General features: G+C 42.3%; 3 protein-coding genes across 3 annotated transcripts; 2 read left to right on the top strand and 1 right to left on the bottom strand.

Annotated features, from left to right (window-relative positions):
• The first annotated feature begins 82 nt into the window (after positions 1 to 82).
• Positions 83 to 7,805, top strand: dync2i1 (dynein 2 intermediate chain 1). The gene is made up of 23 exons (XM_028432665.1): positions 83 to 213; positions 443 to 496; positions 598 to 1,270; positions 1,341 to 1,408; positions 1,502 to 1,882; positions 1,985 to 2,050; positions 2,366 to 2,416; positions 2,647 to 2,878; positions 2,991 to 3,093; positions 3,234 to 3,363; positions 3,439 to 3,550; positions 3,625 to 3,719; positions 3,801 to 3,930; positions 4,051 to 4,223; positions 4,765 to 4,927; positions 5,268 to 5,375; positions 5,485 to 5,546; positions 6,063 to 6,114; positions 6,205 to 6,265; positions 6,558 to 6,657; positions 6,748 to 6,879; positions 7,185 to 7,408; positions 7,495 to 7,805. The coding sequence occupies exons 1-23, from the start codon at positions 199 to 201 to the stop codon at positions 7,655 to 7,657; spliced, it is 3,348 nt and encodes a 1,115-aa protein (XP_028288466.1). The 5' UTR covers positions 83 to 198; the 3' UTR covers positions 7,658 to 7,805.
• Positions 7,806 to 9,338: 1,533 nt separating this feature from the next.
• LOC114453581 (WD repeat-containing protein 97) lies at positions 9,339 to 14,574 on the top strand. The gene is made up of 17 exons (XM_028433533.1): positions 9,339 to 9,718; positions 9,907 to 10,028; positions 10,110 to 10,830; positions 10,914 to 11,062; positions 11,134 to 11,395; positions 11,489 to 11,554; positions 11,634 to 11,766; positions 11,859 to 11,935; positions 12,210 to 12,282; positions 12,378 to 12,530; positions 12,656 to 12,802; positions 13,187 to 13,267; positions 13,360 to 13,611; positions 13,688 to 13,882; positions 13,963 to 14,084; positions 14,167 to 14,303; positions 14,567 to 14,574. The coding sequence occupies exons 1-17, from the start codon at positions 9,339 to 9,341 to the stop codon at positions 14,572 to 14,574; spliced, it is 3,078 nt and encodes a 1,025-aa protein (XP_028289334.1).
• A 683-nt stretch (positions 14,575 to 15,257) lies between these two features.
• LOC114453645 (leucine-rich repeat-containing protein 14) lies at positions 15,258 to 18,208 on the bottom strand. Its single transcript, XM_028433616.1, has 3 exons — positions 17,643 to 18,208; positions 16,768 to 17,568; positions 15,258 to 16,558 (listed from the first exon to the last, which is right to left on the bottom strand). Exons 1-3 carry the CDS (start codon positions 17,918 to 17,920, stop codon positions 15,991 to 15,993), a joined length of 1,647 nt encoding a protein of 548 aa, XP_028289417.1. The 5' UTR covers positions 17,921 to 18,208; the 3' UTR covers positions 15,258 to 15,990.
• Positions 18,209 to 19,510: the final 1,302 nt, after the last annotated feature.

Raw genomic sequence — 19,510 nt, 5'->3', positions numbered from 1 at the left:
GCAACTGGCTGTTGATTCCAGCGAGTGCTCGTCTCTCGATTAATAGTCCTGTTGTCAAGCCGAAGTGACGCGCTCTCCTTGGTTTCGACAAACTACGCATGTGTGCTAGATATTTACCATCATGGCGGCGTTGTTGCAAAAATACCAGCTAATTTTCGGCGAGTGAAAAACTTACAAGACACAAATACAATTGTGAACATGCCCGGTGACAAGGTGAGTGGTTTGTCTTTGTTTTTATCGTGTACGAGACAACGCTGGAAATGTTTTATTTTTAGTATAAAACGTCATGGACGCTGTGGTGTTTAGCCACGACATACTATACCTAAGATAACAAACGTTATCCCAGGTTGTTTGGAGTGATTATGGTTTGATATCATATAAACCTGTTTAAGTAAACGATGATGTTGTCACCCAGTCAACATTAAACTATGTCTATGTTTAGAAAACAACCAAGGAAGACACATGGAGACCTGCTGAGCTGGGCAGATACATCAGGGTGAGTTACTGAGTGTCTACAGCACTTTAGAGGGAGGTGATTTCTGCAAGGATCACATTAATAGGCACAGTTACATCCAAATAATATAAACTGTTTCTTAGGAGGAAGAACGTGATGATGGCTATGCCAGGAGACCTGCGGACAATGAGAGGAGGCAGCGGGGTGGGGAATCCACTGTAAGACATCATAGAAACACAGAGAAGGAGTCAGGGCGAGAAAGAGAGAAGGTCAGGGAAAGCACAAGAGAGAGAAGAACTGAAGACAAAAAAGACAGATATGCTGAGCGAAGGAAAGAGGAATCGCATGACAGGAGAGATGACAAGGAAAGAGATAGAAGAGAAGAGCAGGAGAGGGAGAAGAGAAGACAAAGGGACAGACTGGTGGATGAAAACAAGTATAGTGGTAGTTTTAGAGAAAACAGGGAAAAAGGACGCAATAGAGAGGACAAGTATGATAGGGAGAGAGACAGAGAAAGACACAGGGATAAGGACAAAGAGAGGGTAAGAGACGGACACAGGGAGGAGGAGAGGGACAAAACAAGGGAAGACAGAGACAAGGAAAGAAGGAGAGAGGAGCGGGACAGGGACAGAGAGCACAGGAGTGAGAGAAGAAGACACGAGGAGAGTAGGGACGGACGAAGAGAACACACAGAGAAGCAAACAAGGGATCGTCATCATGAGAGAGAGCAACACAAAAACGAAGACAAGAGGAATGACAAAGAAGTTCAACAACGACACAAAGACAGAAAGCATTCGGAATGGAGAGAGGCAAGAGGTAAATATACAGACACAGACAGATCAGCATATTTACAGCAATGGGATGTAAAAAAAAAATCTGATTTCAGACTACAAAGAGGAACATCAAAAACATAAAGAAGAGAGAGACAGGAGACACAAAGAAAGGGGACATCATGTAAGCATCTTCAGCAATATTGAAAACAAATTACTATGTTTATGATGATTAATTTATGTGGAACCTGCTGTTTTAAATTTTTCTCCTGTTTAGGACGAGAAACAAAAACATGACAGCAGGGAGCATCGAGACTCGAAGCGGTCAGGTGAAGAGGTCAGGCTTAATCGTGGAGACGGAGAAAGGAGGCAAAGAGAGTATGAAGACAGAGAGAGAAAACACAGTGAGAGAGGGTATAAAGAAGAAGATGATGGAGAAAGAAAACACAGAGAGAGAAGGCTCAGAACAGAAGAAGAAGATGGAGAGAAGAAACACAGAGAGAGAAGGCATGGAGAAGAAGATGGAGAGAAAAAATACAAAGAGACGAGGCACCGAGCAGAAGATGACCAAGAAAGGAATAACAGAGACAGAACCAGCTCTAACAAATCATCATCTGTCAGAAGTCATAAGCCCGAGAATAATATGGCAGAAAAAGAGGTTAGTTAATACAAAGACTACACATATATTATTTGATCAATATGCAGATTATTTCATGGATTTCCTCCTTTTCTTCTCGTACATCTTATTTCTGTAATATAGGAAGTTGAAATGGCTTCTGAGCAGACAACAGCTTATGTAAAAGATGACGGACACACAGAGGATTCTGTAAGACGCCTGGTTTGGTTACATAGCATGTCTATATTCCACTATTGCATGTCTGGGGACTTTTCTTTTGCAGATTAGTGGTGTTGTTTTCCCTCATAACCATTTAGTTTATCTCATGCTTCAGCAGGTTAAAGTAAATCTTCACATACCTATAATTTTCTGAAAATGATGCAGTTTTTGGGAAATCTGTTTTGGTCTTTTAAGCTCTCACTAGTTTCTGCTTTTCTGCAGTGTGGCATCGGTTTGAAAAAGCTTCTGCAAGTCACTAAAGTATATAAAGTTTCTCTTCTTGTTCTGTTTTAATCACTTCTGCAGGTTGTCAATGATGAAGAATGGGCTAATGAAGAATACGAAGATGATTTTGAGGTAGTAATATAGCTATGTATTACAAAAGAGACATTGCGTTGTGTTTTTTACATCTCTTATTATGTTAATGTTTTCAGTTTTAACACTTTGTTTACATTGCTTTTGCATGCTGTAATCCATTTTACGTTCTAAGAAACTGGTGAGTTGTCTTCCTGTTAGATGTGAAGTATGTGGTCACCTCTGATGTAATGTCTTTGGACATGTGATAGAAGGTGTTTCTCTATTCAAAGGATTACGAAGAAGATTTCGAGGAGATGGATGAGAGTGCCAGTAGAGGAGAGGATGACCAGGAGCCATTGCAGCCACTGGTGGGTGAAGAGAAGAAGGAACTCACAGCACAACAGAGGAAGGAATTAGAAGCAATTCAGAGAGCCATGGATGCAGAGAACGAGAGAGTCGACACTACTCATTCCAAACACAGCATGAGCAGAGAGGAGGAAGACTGGCCTCAACACTCCAGAGGTCTGGCAGTCTTTTCTTGTCTATCTAATAAATAATAAATCTTTCTCTTACTGCAGAGTTAGTTAATTCTAGGGATGCACACCAAACATCATCATCACTGCTTTCATTACAGGCTTTGAAAAGAGCCAAAGCAGAGCCTCCAATCGTGGGAAGTTTATTGACTTTGTGGCTGCAAAGCACCGTGAAGTCAGCAAAAAAGTGGCCACGAAACAGAAGTGAGTTGACTTATCCATCCATCATCCTGCATTGTGATTGATCCTTCAGTTTTCAACAATGTGTGCATAAGACTCATCAATCAATTTAAATACAATGTTGTATTAACTCTGCCGTTAATATTGATATTTTTTGTTTTCAGGAAGCGGAGCACGGAGCTGCTTCGTTTAATTGATCTGGATTTTTCCCTGACTTTTTCCCTTCTGGATCTTCCGCCTGTCAACGAATACGACATGTACATCAGAAGCTTTGGAACTGCAAACACAAAACAGGTATTCATTCATTTCTGCTTATATTGAATCAAACACCAACAGAGTAATTAACACGTGAGAACATGTTTGTATCAGGCCTATGTTCAGTGTAATGAGGATAACACAGAGAGGGACATCCAGACAGACGAAACAGAGATGTGTGAGAAATGGACGCAGCATCCTCCAGAGCACATCGGAGCCTGTGGAGGTAGGTTAAAAGAAACACAGTTCTCTAGTACACACATGTTGATTTTTATAACCGTGTTTCTCACTTCTTGTCAGATCCAAACCTCTCTCAGGAAGCACGAGACAGAACCATAAGTGACATGAACCTTGATTCACAGCGTCTTACATCATTTCTGCGATCAGCCTCACAGGTCTGTTGAAAATCTTGTTTCCTTTCATATTTGTGCAGCAGGCACTTCTGACTTTCAGTTGACTTTTATGATCCAATCAAGGTCATGGTTGTCCTGTTGGAAGAGGATCAGGCTGAGAGAAAATCACTGAGGACGCTGAGGACTCAAACGGATGTGCTGTCTTTCAGTGATGGAAGTTTGCAGCTCAACACCAAGTTGCCTTTTCTTATTGGTACATAACACAGACAGATACAAATGCACATCCCTGGTCCCTCTGTGTTGTCACTGGCAGAAACAACCACGTGTGTGATTTCTCTAGCTGTATAGTCACTTCTGTGATTGTCAATTGCAGGTCGCCAGATTAGCCTGGTGCACTTCTCTCAGGTCCAGAGGCACACCATGATGTCAGTGCACATGCCTAAAATGAAACCAGGCACTGTGCATTTTGATTCCTGCACCCTCATCTGTATCTGGAATATCTGGGAGCCATCCAGACCTCAGAAGATCCTTGTCTACGAGTCTGAGGTGACATTTGCTGTTTCTACTTCCAGTCTTAGAAAACCTGTAATAAATTTACAGAATTCTCTATAACTCATCTGTACAGTACTCGAGGAAGCTCACTGAACTGTGCAAAATGTCTTCTTACGTCATTTAGCAATGACTGTAATTACTCAAAACACATACTGAATGGGTTCCACATAGCGCACTGAAATGTTTCCAACTGACTCCAGAAAAGTGAGGGACCTGGCTCTGCTAATAGTAAGCAGATATCTAAGGAATTATGTGGGCAGGGTATTAAAATAAACCAAAAAACTTTGGCCCATTTTCAACACCACTGAAGTAGAGGCCTGACAAGTATGTCCTAGCAGGTCTGTCACGTTTTGGAGCTCCTCTGAAAACATGTCCCTTGTCATTTATGCTGCTTGTATAGCATTTCAATTTGCTTGTGTTTACCTAAGTTGGACCTATGAGGCATGTCCCCAAACCACAGAGGTTTATTTTTCTGATCCTTCCCACACAGAGCACTTACCCCTCTGTTAAGTGGCTGTATTGTTCTCTGTTGCAGGTCCAGTGTTGCTGTTTCAGCCCTGGGAAGGCCATTCTAGTGTTTGCAGGCACATCAGTTGGCTCCGTGGTTCTGTGGGACCTGAGGGAACCTTCCAGTAACCATGACCATGTAAAAATAGAGGAAGATGACTGGACCTTCAGACATCCAACTTTTTCCACTGGTATGTTAGCACGGGTTTCATGGGTAATTTTTGTTTCTTTTACTGGCCCTGCCAATTCCCACATCCTCACACCATGCATGTGTTTACAGAGCGTTTTTTGTTTATTTATTTTGAGCTCCCTGATGATCCCACAGTATTACATATTCAACACTCTGCACCGCTTTTCCAAGAAAATCAATGTTGGTGAGCGATAAGTGCTGTGGTAAACATTCTTACTCACTGCAGAGAGCTAATAACAGAACCAGTGCCTTGCCCTTCACACAAGTACAGAGGCTGCTTCCTTACATAACAACAGGGCTGATTCTGTGTTTTCTTCTCTTTTGTCACCTTGTCAACACAGATGCAGTGATGGCCGCCTCAGGTCATTTTTCAGCTGTGACGTCCGTAGAAGTCGTCCCCTCCATCGTAGCTGGGGGGCCAGAGGTCCCGATTTTGGCATCTGAGGAAGGTATGGAATGGCTAACATGCACGTACACTTGTTTATCATGTGATCTATGTTTTTCCTTTGCCATACCCAGCTGAGTTTATATTTAATTCCTCTTCTCTTTTATAATCAGAGTCATCAGGATTGTCATTCCAGCTAGCCTCACTGGATGAAAGTGGGGTTTTAAATTTCTGGGTAGGTTTTGCAACTAAGTTGATGCTTTGTTTTCAAACTTTGGGTGTTTAGTGCTACAGCCTTGGGCTAGCTGGTTAGCATGATAACATAAATAGATATTTCAGCATGCAACAAATGTCTCTTTCTTCACAGTTTGTTGATAGATTTTAATTAATTCCTGATTTATTGTTTTTTGTTTAAATAGAATAATTTCTTCTTTGAAACTTTAGTGCCTGTTTCTGCTCTTTGGATAAGTCATACTCTTAGCTCTATTAAATCTGATTGTCCACCTATCTGCTGATCTCTTTAGAACTCCTTGTGATGCACCATCCATAAATAGATACAAATAGCTTATTCACTGTGTGTTAAATAGTGTCTGGTAGCCAACGTGAGCAAATATAGGCTAAACTAGAAGCTATAACCTTAAGCTATCTCTAGAAATTGCATTTTAAAAAGCTTTTATTTTTATAATACCCACATAAAAAAGCCTGCAGAGCTGTTGCTGAACTTTCATGATATACCCTGTGTGTCCTTTAGGTGGTGGTAGAGCTCCCAAAAGGCAACGAGGCAGGCTCTCCAACGGATTTAGGTAAGCCAGAGTGCCCCTGATTTTTCTACTCCTCTTTCTCACGACTGTGGTACCACATAGTCACCTCTCTCCTTCTTCCCCCTCATGCAGGACTATGGCCTGGGGGTAGAGTGAAGTTGCTTCATAGCTCATCCCTCCTCACTGCTGAGAGGTGAGATTGACAAATAGCTTGTGATCATCCGTCACTGCCAGCTCAAAATACTCCAACAGTGTCTTTGCCAAGTGTTACACAGCTGCTGCACCATGGTCAGATGATCCTGTTTGTGACCCACTATTGTGCTGTTGTTTTTGTCACTTCAACATTTGATGGCAGCGTGTCTGTAGCTGTATACATGCAGTGCATGAAGGTTTCGTTACATAATTTGTGTTTGGCTGGGGCCATTGTGACCTCTGACCTTTGCTTTCAGCATTGCTCCTCATATGTTGTTCTGTCTGGCCCTCAGGGTATCACCACGAGATGTAATGAAAACAAGGCCATCCCAGACGCTGCTTTTGAAGTTCCTGCCAACAGACTCCAATCATTTCTTTATAGGCACTAATATGGTGAGCCTAATTTACATACATCTTCTCAACTATGTGAAATGCTGCCCTTGTGTCATTTTCTGATTGTGTATTAATGTAATTTCTGTCAAGGGTCTGGTCAACCATGGAACAACTCATGGTTTAAAGGCTCCACCAAAGTGTTACAGGTTCCAGGAGGCTATAGTGCGGCCTGTTGATGTCAGCTCAATCAACTTCTCCCCCTTCGGACAACACTTGTTCTTGGTGAGATTGCTGCTTTTTTATAAAATTAAACATGAATGGGTAATGAGGAGACTGACACAACTGTCACACAGACTTTCATCTGGTCTGAAGCTGGAGCCAGCAGCTATTTAGCTTAGCACAAAGACTGGAAGCAGGATTTGTACTACAGTTTACCACAGCTGGCTGAGATTGGCTTGGTTTTGAAAGTGAAAGTAAACTGGCATACAGTGATTGAGTGAGAGAATTGCCATTTTGTAGTTAGGAATATGATGCATCCCAGTAAAACAGCAACTTCAAAGCCCTTTAATTCTCTGTCCTCAATCCAGGTGGGCTGTGCAGATGGCAATATGAGGCTACATGCAGTGAGCCACGAGCAGCCTGTGGCAGAGTGGATAAACAGTACAGCTGGTGAATCAGTGCTCACACTGCAGTGGTCTCAAACCAGGCCGACTGTCTTCTGTGTGCTTGATGCCGCGTCTAACCTCCACATATGGGACCTGCTGAAAAATGACACACAGCCTGTGGTCACAGAGAAAATAAGTCATGACAGGCAAGAACAGACAGACATGATCAACAAAAATACTTTCTGTGTGTGATATTATGTGTTAATCTCAGGTGTGTGTTTTCTGTTTTCAGGGTGACGGCCATGGCTGTGTTCGGAGACTCAGGACAACAAAACACATATTCAGGAATAGCCTTGGCCCACGAATCTGGAAAAATAGAAATGCACTATTTCACAAGAAGTTTTACTGCGTCCACTTCTGCAGACGAGGAGAAGCTGCAGAGTTTGATGGCTTGAAGCGTTTTCTATCGTTGCATTTATATCAAAATCTGGTCGAGCAGTAAGATCAATTTCTAATTTAGTTTTTGTCAAAGTCACTTTGTGTACTTAAAATTAATTAATTTAATTAATAATTGTTATGTTTGTTGTTTTCATATTAATTACACGTGGCTAGAAATGAACATAAGAAGAAAATAGCTAAATGTCAAAGGACAAGGATCAGTGCATTAAATATAATAATAATAAGAAATATGTACATGTTTGTTGATGTAAATTTATATTTTTGCCTATATATTTGTATGGTGTTGACAAGTTTATTTTTTATAAAATAAACTGAGTATATCTGTACTACAGAGTAGCTTGATAATTTACACAAGGTCATTATGACTTTATAACTATTCTTAAATATGTAGATTTAATTGTCTTCCTGGGTCAAAGATATCTGTTCAGCTCTTCATAATAGTCATGTAAAAGTAAATAATAGAAATAGAGTAAAAATCAGGGTGATGGAAATGATGGAACTTCTAAAAAATATCTTTAATTCACCGGATATATTTTTTCAGCTTCAAGTCAAAGTTTACGACCTGCTGTCACAACAGAGCGACTCGTTGCCAAGCAACTCACACAGGGGCCTCTGACGCAGCGACAAAACTTGTGAGCACTTACGCTAGCTTAATTTGTAGTTTTTGTCCGAAAATAGTTATGCATCATGTAAATTACAGACATACTGCTGTATGCCGGATATATATCAATCGGGAATTGGAACGTTAACACAAGTTGAAACTGTGGTTCATAGTTTTTAGACTATAACTATAACTATAAATCAAATTTAAACTTTACAGACATACCTGGTGCGGCTAATTAACGTTAGCCCTTAAGAAGAGCTATGAGGATATTTAGCCTGACCAGCAGCTAAAAGGTAAGAAAGGTTCGGGTTTTTTTTACTTTGCTATTTGACATAATCCGATTTCTGTTCGGTCTAATATAACTAGTGGATGGACGTTTCACTATCTTATATAGTATCTCAGGTGATATAATACATAAAAGATGACAAAGTCTCTCAAATTAGTTGTTACTATTTATGTAAGGGTTTTTCTAAGTAACCACAGGTCATAAAATACCCAATGCTAGTTATTAGCTAATAATAGAACAGCATGTATCCACATGAGTTATTAATATTAATATTATTTTATTGTATTTTTTAGATCTTATTATGTTACTCCACCTTACAACTGGGGATCTGAATTGAGTTCTGTGGATAAAGATGGAGATGGTGGCCCCAGGGCAGAATGGCAGCACCACCTCTGTGCTCCTACCTAGTCCCACCCTGAGGCCGCTGTCTCAAAAAACTGGGGTGTCAAAGGACAGAACCCATGAGAAGTCGAATTTGTTCAAACAGGAAGTGGAGCCAGCTGTAAACAAGGTAGACCAACATGTTGCTGACCTGTTATGAGCTGTGTTAGAAGTCTTAAGTGTTTGGTCTCCCTCCTTGATTCTCTAGGGAATTCTTTCTGTGAGCTGGAAGCGCTTCTTTACTCACGGGCTCCACCGCCTGCAGCACTTCTCCTGTGACACCCCTGTGCGTTTCATGATGTATTCCGAGGCTGCTGCTGCATTCATTAGCCTCCACTCAGACAATACAGTCTGCCTTTACAAAGATGGTGACCAAAAGCACACCCTCTCAGTGCACTTACCTTTCATGGGCTTGACTGCTACAAAGATCCATGGCTGTGTGGTAGGCTGGGGCCCCGGGCCCATCTTCACACTTATGGACAGTGGGTTTTTCCCTCTGGATGCTGCTCAAGATGCCCTAGACATACGTGTGTGTCAGGCTGCAGAGCACTCCACAGAGCTGGTGACTGCAGGTGCAGGAAATGTGTGTGTGTGGTCGGTGTTGGTCATGAGATGTAAGGTGAAGATACAGGAGGGCCTGCAGGAAAGTGAATTTACTCACATGGCACTTTCCTCTCCAAGATCCGAAAGGCCCCACAGAGCATTTTTGGTGTGTGGGCAGGTTTTGACGGTGGTCGACCTCGATGGCAGGAGAGTGTTGGAGCACAAGAAGAATCTCTGCTCATGGTGAGTGCATGAAATATGCAGTTGGTGGTGGCTGACATGTTTTGGACTGAACGAATCATTTATTATGCCTTCACACTGGTGCAATATGCTAAGCAAACACATACAAAACAGGCATACAAAATTCTAGTTGTCTTCTGCCATAGGTTGTAAATATATCACCCCTTATATTATCATGCTTTGTTTCACAGTAATATCACTGCAGTGACATACTGTTTTCAACTGGACTGTTTGATCCTTGCTTCCCAAGAGTTCACCATCACAGTATGGGGTCCAGACTGGGAAAAACGTGCCACTTTTTCAGGACATAGTGGTAAAGTCATGACTTTTTTTATATCAAAATACTATGTTCTGCCATATAATGACAGGACATTTGTCTTATTTTTGTAATTAGATGTGGTGAATTCCCTCTTCTACTGCTCTGATTTGGGCATGCTGATGTCTTCTTCATTGGATTGTACAATCCGTTGCTGGAATGTGGAAGATTGTGAGGCAGTTGACTGTGTCAGCACTGAGCAGGAGGACCCTCCACTGTACATAGGAAGCATTACAAAAGGAGAAACCTACTTCACTTTTTCACACAAGGGGGTAGATTTCTGGACTCTCAGAAGTTTATACACCCTCCGCTGTCAGCTCAGAGGGGACATAGCTGACCCATTGAGACAAATCCTCGTCTCATCCTACCCTGCTCCTTACCCTGTACGAGTCCTCTGTGTCAGTAGGGACAGTAATATTACTCTTGTGGCTGCAGAAACAGGAGCAGTGTTGACTTCTTTCAAGGCAAAGAGCAGGGTTTTGTGTGCCGATTACTGCCTGCCGAAGGAGATTCTGTTGGTGTTGACTGAAACAGGTACAGTGCTCCAAGCCAACACACTCACTAATCCCATCACTTTGATGCAAGAATGGAAAGGCAGAGGCCAGGGGCCCTGGCGGCTGGTGGACCATGTGACAGAACAGGAAGTGCAGAATCTGCCAGTCCCTGGCCCGGCGTGCTGCATGGCACTGTACAGCTGTGTGCCAGAAACAGAACAAGCTTTAGACGAGTGGACGAGTTTACAGGAGAACAGATGCTGCAATCCCAAAAGCAAGGCAGCACCTGATGATGCCAAGAATATGTGAGCATTGTCCTTTAAAGCAAACATTTGATGGTGTCAAGAATCTCTGCTTAAACTAATTATTATTTCTGTGTGTGAGGCAGGTTTTTAATCATTCTTGGCCAAAGTGGGGGCTGTGTGAGCATTCTGAAAATGACTAATGGGGAGGTTTTGTACAGGGTGCCAGCACACAACGGAAAGCGAGTTACCACAGTGCAGGTGTACCCAGAAAACAACTACCTCCTCTCTACAGGTATTTCCATATGATCAAACTTATTTGCATTTTGAATATGTGTCAGTGATGATTTTATTCCAATTGTCAAGGTGAAGACTTCACAGTAGTGGTTTGGACGGTAAACCCCTACATCAAAGAGTGTCTTACCCAACAACTGAGTCTGCACTGTGGCCAGTCTCAAGTCCACCTGGCAGTACTGGGCTCTCAGCTGGCTCTGAGCTATGAGAAGGCCAACAGCAGCTCCTACATCCTAAAGCACTTCAGCCTACCCAGCCAGAGCCAAACAGATTACCAGCCCCAGAAAGGACATTCAGACCTATTCACAGGTTACAGAGAGAAATTGTATCACTAGTCAGTCACACTATGTTTTTTGTTTCTCTATATTTCTGTTTATTTCTGTTTTATTGTTTTTTTTGTAGGACTGTGTGTGCTTCCTGATCTGAGTGTGTTTGTTTCCAGCAGTCTGGATAAGACTGTGCGTTTCTGGAATATAGAGAATCACCTCATCAGGTTTATTACTTGTTGACTAATCCTGCTCAGTTCAGTACATTTCAGACTGCAGGTTTATGTGTTTCTGTGATGCCTCCAGGACGCTGCAGCTGAATGCAGTGCCTGAGTGTATTGCACACAGTGGGTTTGGAGAAGAATTGTTCCTGGGCATCAGAGGGGATTTGTACAGTATGAACTGCGCAAGGTTTCTCCCATATATCTACCAACAAACAGTAAGACAGTCATTTGGAGGGCTTGTTGTAGCTATGTTATTACCCAAGCTAAAAACATACACAATAATGTGTCTGTATTTTATTTTTTACAGCTTTTTAACACATTGCGTGCTGAGCCTTTACCAGATTTGCCACTCACTGGGAATAAAGACATGTGCACCACAACACAGTAAGATTCATGCATAGAACCTAATGAATTCAGGCTAACCGATCGGTTAGCATATTCTATCAACCCATGTTAGCCTGTCACAGGTATATTGGAGTAATGTTATATCAAATGTCCATCTCTATAGCCACTTGCAGATGTTTTTGGATGTTTTGGATTCTCTGGCAATCAGCCGATGTTTTCTTTAATGAGAGGATGTGTCATGTATTACCCCAAAAAACAGTACTTTCTATTAAGCAATGACCCACTAAACTATGTGCAATATTGGTGCAAACAGGGCATCCAAAACTGAGGGAGTGGAATCGCAAGCAATCACCAGAAATCCACTATCAACCAAAGAAAAACAGAAGGTGTGTGTAAAAACAGTAGAATTTCAGATCATTTATGTCAATTGCACCTTGATTTTATTCTAACACCTCCATCATATCACATTTTCACCTGTTAGGAGACTTTAATCACCTCAGACTTGGACCTTAAAGCTCCACCGAAAGGCACAGGAAAATGCAAAAAAGAAAAGCCTCCCAGCACAAAGAAAATCAGGAAAGAGGCCTTTGATTGCTACATGAAACTATTATATGGCCTGTCTACCAATTATAAGGTTCGCTCCTCTTCCGAATCCAAATTCTTTACTTGTTGCTTGCTTTTTCTGGTGTTATAAAAATCGAGCTTTCCTTTTTCTTTACAGATATTTACAGCATCACTATACCAATGTTCTGTTTACAGATTGATCTGGAAGACACCTTTGATCCAAATAAATCTTCAGTTTATCCTGTGCCAGTTGACATCAGACCGTGTGAACTTCCCACCCTAAAAGAAGACATGCAGCCTCAATCGACGATGAAGTTTCCTGTGAGTGTGAAGAAAAAGAAGGTATAATAATAAACACTCTTGCTTATTAGCACTCTGGATATTTTTACCATAACTTGAGTAACTCAAAAAGTTTGAAACGTAAATAAGAATTTAAAGTTTTGACAGTGTTTATTTGGTGTGTTTACTGGCATGTTTTGTTGTTTATCTGTAAATACATTTTTGCCTGTAGCTATATTTAAGTTTATTCAATTACGGTAACCTGAATTTAGTGGTCGACACCATCTTATTGTACAAGGTAACTTGTACAATAATAACTTTAACTCTGCTCAGTTTTGGTTGCCATTTTCTGAAGTATAGGTGGTGAAATTACAAGTGTTGCAGGCCATATGCATATGCTTAGACTAGATGCTGACAAATCAACAAGGCTTAACTGTGCAACTGCAGAAGGAAAAGGCTTCCCCAATGGCAACCCAAATGAAAGTCAAACCGCCACCTGTTGAAAAACTTAAGACACCTGACACAGAGGTAAGAACGTTTTCTGAGTTTTACAGAAGACACATTGAAAACACCCTAACTGTAGTTCTCATTTGTCTGTCTTCTTACTGTATCATCCAAAGATTATTTCTCCAATAGAGGAACCCAAACCCAGAACTACTCCACCACATCTTCATCCAAGCACTCCTACTCCACCACAGCACCTTCATAGGACCCCTTCACCACCACACCCTCAACCAAGCACTCCTACTCCGCGTCTCCGTCACAGAACTCCAACACCACTTACATTTAGAGAACCCTCCCCTCAAGTGGCAACCTTCCTCAGACAGTTTGAAGGGATGGGATGGTTTACTGACTTGTACCCTAATAAAAAGGTAGCAAAATGCAAATATGTATACAGAGTATCATTGCTTCATGTTTAGGTTGTGAGGTGTGTGTATGTTTGTGCAGAGCATTCCAAGCTACCTGTCTCCGGACAGCTTCTCCTTGCTGCTACTGAACCATCTGCAAACATGCAACATCCTATCCAGGCCAAAGCTCCTGGCTGCAGTGCAGGCCCTGCACAACCAGGGACTCTTAAAGGACACAGAGAAGGTTCATCGAGGTCTCATGGACTGTGTACACAAATTTGCCAGACCTCATATGGTAATGTAAGATCCAGATCTCTGTGCAGCTTACTGCAAATTTGTTTTATGACCAATGTTATGTGTATGCATGTCTTTTAGTCACCACTGGAAAGGACTGTGCTTGTTGATATTTTGAAACTGTTGCTGCATCTGAAGTCTGACAGTGCTGAGCTCATGAAAACTCTTCTAACTCTACTAGCCTATAAAGACCTGGACCTCCGGTGAGACTGAAGCTACAAAGTCTTCGTATTTGTATTTCATTTCTGGTGTACTTCTGTTAATTATGCTTTCTTGTGTTTACAGGGAAACAGTAATGGACATGCTGGGTCTATTAGGTGTGGGTGAGGCTGAGCATTGGCTTTGGCCTGAGGTGGCGAGGTGGGACTCTCTACTGCAGGGCCAATCTGAAACCTGGAAGAGTCTCCAAGACAGAGCAGAGAGTTGGTTGTATTTATGGATCTCCAAATTAAAAGTAAGAAGAAAAGACTTGTTTGCTCTTTTCTGTCTCCATCCATTAAAGTATTTTTGAGGTGACAAAAGGACAGAACAGGTGTTTGAAAATGTGTTCTTTACTGTGACCTTTACTGTGACTGTGAACTGAGCTTCCTCTAAATAGAAGTAGGTGAGAGCTTGTCAGTCTTTGACTTACTGCTACTGTAAGTGATTAATGGCCTTTTTGCTTTCCTTTATTTCTATGCTCAAGGAACATAACAGGTATCTATACCTCAAGAGCAAAGCAAAGTGGAAATCCCCAACCTTTACCATGGTGGATGTGCTCAATTATTTTTGCTCTGTGCAAAACGAGGAGTACAGAAAGGCTAGATATGTTGCACCTGCTGGCCGCAAAGACACAGTGCTTCTGCCTCTGTATGACTGGTATGTCAACATCATACTCATGCATTTATGTCTATAATATATTGCCAAAATATTTTGTTTTCTGTTCGTGTAGTAGCTCCCAACCAATTCTTCGTCTAGGAGAGATGCACAGCATGTCAAGGACACGCAAGCCAACAGGTAAGCTGTCACTGCATTTTAGCTTCTAATTACGAACCTAAAAAAAAAAACACCTGATATCATTATATCCATGAGTTTAAGGATCAAAGAAACTCAGCGCAGTTTTCTAAAGACGTTTTGCTACTTCCCTAAGAGTACCATTCTTGTGGTTCAGGTTTGATCCTACCTCCCCTGCGAAACCATCCCTTCCTCATGCACATCCCCAATTTCATCTCCTTGCCGCTGCCTCGAATCACTCTAAGACCGTTTCATGTCTACTCTGATGAGGACTGGGTGAAGGTGCCAACTCGACGCTACTTCATCCTACAGCAGTCTTGGGTAGAGTACTACAGATAACCCATCTCACCCAGTAAGACAACTGATGAGCACAAACCAGATTCTTTTACTTTGTTTAGGATTTAGGATTTATTTGGTAACTTGCAGTATATGAATACATTCTTGTGGAGCATAATAAGGCTGAATTCCTGCTGGTGAATGAATACTTAACATTCAAGAAGAACATTATGATAAATCTACAAGACCAATAAAACAGAACAGCTAATTGAGTGGTACAAATAAATTAAGTATCTAACATTTAATGCAGTTACATTCACTTCCTTGTAGTTTTAGTTGTAATGTATGTATGTAAGTTGAAAAGTAACACATTTGTCTTTGTATGGCAGTTACCTTTACATCCTCATTAATAAAGTACTGATCCTTTTTGGTAAATAAAAAAAACTTTCAGTGACTTCTATGCTACACTTCATACAGCCAACAAATGAATTGATTAAAGTTAAACAGCACTGTCCGACTGAATAGTATATTAGTGTCTGAGTTATCAACATGTTGCACAATCGTGAGTGATTCTGTAGCACAGCATCTTTTTTATATGTTCTGATGATTACATTCAGTTACAAAGTTGTTGATTTGGTGGTCATGTGACCTTCCTCAATGCCATCCTACCCAAACAGTTTTAAATAAAAACTAGAGTTGGGGCCTTTTTATAGATCTACATTGCAACTACCAGACTTAAATTTACTAAACACAGAAATGATTAAAATTCTGGCAAACGAGTACTCGAAAGGATTTGATTGTCAGGTGCAAAAAAAAAGTCCACTCTTCCTGGCTTCTGCTCTAGTCCACCAGGTCTTTATCATAATTGAGCAGATCACAGGTCAACAAAAGGTCAGAGCGTCCGCTGTCTATCAGCACCCTGTTGAGCTGGCTGCTGGTTGCACTGATGTCTGTAGTTTCATCCAGTGGCCAGTCCAAGAGCTGAGCACTGGAAGGCAGGTCAGGAAGGCCTGGCTGGTAGTCCTCTAGGGGGTTAGGGTACAGCAGCTGTCGTAGAGAGGGCATTCTCACAGCCATCTTCATTAGATCCATGAGTCCTGCCATGGAAAGTGGGTTCAGGGCCAAAGCCAAGCTTTTGAGGGAACAGCAGCACCCCAAGGAGGGCAGCAAGAGTCCCAGTAGGCCATCCGTCAGCCCACAGCCACTTAAAGAGAGATGCTGCAGGGTGCTGGAAGCCTGGGAGAGGAGGCGGCGAATAGAGGTTAGGGTGTTTTCATCTAGACGGTTTTCACTCAAATCCAGCTGCTGCAGGGTGGCGGTATGATGGCTGCAAGACAGATAGGCGAGGTCAGCCGGACTTAGGCTCAGATAGGGCAACTCCAGTATCTCTAGAGGCTGTGGAAGTGAGCTGTGAAGACCAAAGGAGAGAGAAGCAAAACATTAAAATCTGCAATGGCACAGTTTCCTTTTCAATTAAGTTATAAATGGGTCACCACTATTTTTTAAAACTGCAATTTTGATTTGAATGGTTTGGCTTGGGAGAAATAGCTGACACTAAATTATTTAAAAGGCTCGGGTTGTAGGCTTGATGTGATATAATGAGGAAAGAGGCCATACCTGAGCAGCACACGCAGCTGACCCGGCAGCCGAAGAGCAGTGAGGCTGAGCCGTCTCAGTTCCTGCAGGTTTGCCAGGCCCTGTGAAAGTTCTCTCAGTGTTTCTTCCTGGCTGTCTCTGCGAAAGTCCAGGTTGCAGTAGTGCAGGCGTAGGGAGTTCAGTGCTGGGAAGGTGGAGAGCAAAGGCAGCAGTTCAGCCAAGCCAGCCACCCCAAGGTTGCTGTAACGGATGTCGATGCCCAGAACGCCCCTGCGAGACAGCAGGTCAAGCAGGGTCCTGATACTAGACACCGAAATCTCCTCGACTCGTAGATATCTGCATTGAAGGTTTAAGGGTCCTGACGTATTTAGAGCCACACGAACCCGTTCCCAAGAGCGGGCATTGACAAAAAGATCTGCTCTAACATGAACCAACACCTCATTGTCTTCATGCTTTTCTTCAGTTTTACCACCTCCTAAACCTGGTTGCTCGCTTTTCTTATGTATCTCCATCCTTCTCCTGACTCCTTTGACCAGCTCCTCTTCACCTGCGGGCCCAGGCACAGTCCTCTCACTGTTGTTTGTCTTATCACCATTGAATTGATCGATTTGCCCCCTCTCTCTTTTTACATCCCTCTCTCTCTCAAGTACAGAGAACCGTTTTCTCTCCCGCTCTCCCTTCCTCTGTGCCCTCTGTGCTCCAGCTCTGGCCTGGACAACCATGGTGCAGAGGGCTACAGTCAGAGACCAGCCCCCCATCGGGTCACCTATTCCACCCTCATCTCCTTGCAGCCCAGACACGTCCAGCAGCTGTAGTAAACACCTAGATAAGAAGTCGTAAATGTTAACTCACAGAGACAACAGATATTACAGATCGTCTTCCAAACTGCTTCTTACCTTTGGTCCGACAGTCCTCTGACAATTGCAAGTAACATAGCCTGGATGCAGAGCCGGTTCGGCGCAGTCTGCCCCTGTTTCCGCCTTCCTCCGACGCGCAGTGTGCGCTCAGGCCACCGCTGCACCAGCTCACCCACAGCCAGCGGTCTGCAGCTGGCGAAGGCGGCCTCCAGCAGTGATCTGTACAGCTCCCTCGGCACCCATCTCAACCAGCTGGGCGATGAGCTGTGATCGCCGACCACCTCTTTGGCACAGAGGCTCACCAAGGAGAGCACCATTTCAGCAGAGCACGGTGAGCTTCAAGCTATCGACTAACTCTTATCTGAGCGCTAGCTAGCTGATGTAGCTCTACGGCTAAGATTAGCTTTATGACAGCAATTTGACGCGATCTTTTAAAACCCAGAAAAAGAATTTATAACATCATCTGATAGCCACTGGGATTATTAACAAAAATAGCTTGAGCTAAAAGCTCTTCGCGGGTGAAATATTAAACGCTGTCACATTATGGTTAGCTGAGCCACTGAGGCTCCTTCTGCTGCTGGAGGAGTGTTTACAATCCAGACTGACGCACGCTAGTGACGTGGACGCACAGGCGAAACGTCACCAGTGTAGAAATTGAAGTACAGATTGGGCCCTCATTTGCACTTAATTTATTTCAGTAGTGTAAGCAGACCTTTATTTAAGAGAACGTACCAGGAAATGTTGTTGACTTCTGTAAAAGGAGCTTTCATTTAGCATCATATCAGAAGTGATGATGAAGCGCTGTCAGTGCTGCCAAGTTTAGCCGACCTTTAACCTTTATTTGGCCTCAATATGGAAATGCTGCACAATGACTGAAAACAGGTGGAACAATGTTTACCTTATTTACCTAAAGCAGAAGCTGCATTAAGACACTGCTGCATTAAAGAATACATATATAATGCAAAATAAATGAATCAGTGCTAATTAAAAAACAGAGTATCTCCCAGATTGCCTATTTTTATCTTCCACAACAGCTGTCTTTGGTTTTTAGTCCACTTCTGTAGATTTTTTTTTGTGTATTTATCTTGTTTGAAAGTGTCATTTGTTGTCCTACAGCTGAGGCTTGTAAAAACTGAAGAATAGTTTGATAAATTATCCATGGAGTGAAGCCCTGTGTGGTGGAGGTGATGATGCTGGGGTCAGTAAAGTTATATCACATGACCTATACGTCGATAACTATCTTTACAGAACAACTCTATGGTTCCTAACTTTAAAAAAAAGGTCTACAGCAGATTCAAGCATTATTTTAGTGCTATCACATCGATTTGCTTGCGCATTTATTATTCTCATTTGTCAAATGTTGTATGTACAAACACGTACCATCGGCAGTGCTTCACCTTCATGGTCCCACCTCTTATTATCCACATTAAATCTACCATTCAATTCACGCACATGTACAGTACATTCAGAACCTGATCAGTGTGAATAATCACAGGTTTGTTGCATCAGCACGTCAACAGCTGCCTGCGCTGAATAAAATAAACCTTGTTCCGCTCTCGCTCTTCACGTAGCTGCAGCCTGGACTCTACACCTGCATATATTTAGCACTGAGCAGGGAGGCCTCTTAAACAGCAGTTCAACAAGGAGGAAGCCACACTCACACCCACAGTCTGTAGGCAGTATAGGCTAATGAAACATTTTATTAAGCAACTGAAATATTAAGTAAAAACACCCTTATTGTTAAGCAGAGGCACAAATAAATATATATATATATATAAAAAGACAAACACAAGAAGACGAGCCACTAGGTGGCGCGGAAGGATCAGGCTAGACTTGTTAGAAATCAGACGGTTATGCTTCTATTAATACCTTGTGTTTTTTATCTAAAATATAAAACAAATACAGAC

Source organism: Parambassis ranga, chromosome 20 (genome assembly GCF_900634625.1).
Source record: "Parambassis ranga chromosome 20, fParRan2.1, whole genome shotgun sequence".
NCBI classification, from domain to species: domain Eukaryota; kingdom Metazoa; phylum Chordata; class Actinopteri; family Ambassidae; genus Parambassis; species Parambassis ranga.
This window is presented reverse-complemented; position numbering and strand designations above follow the sequence as displayed.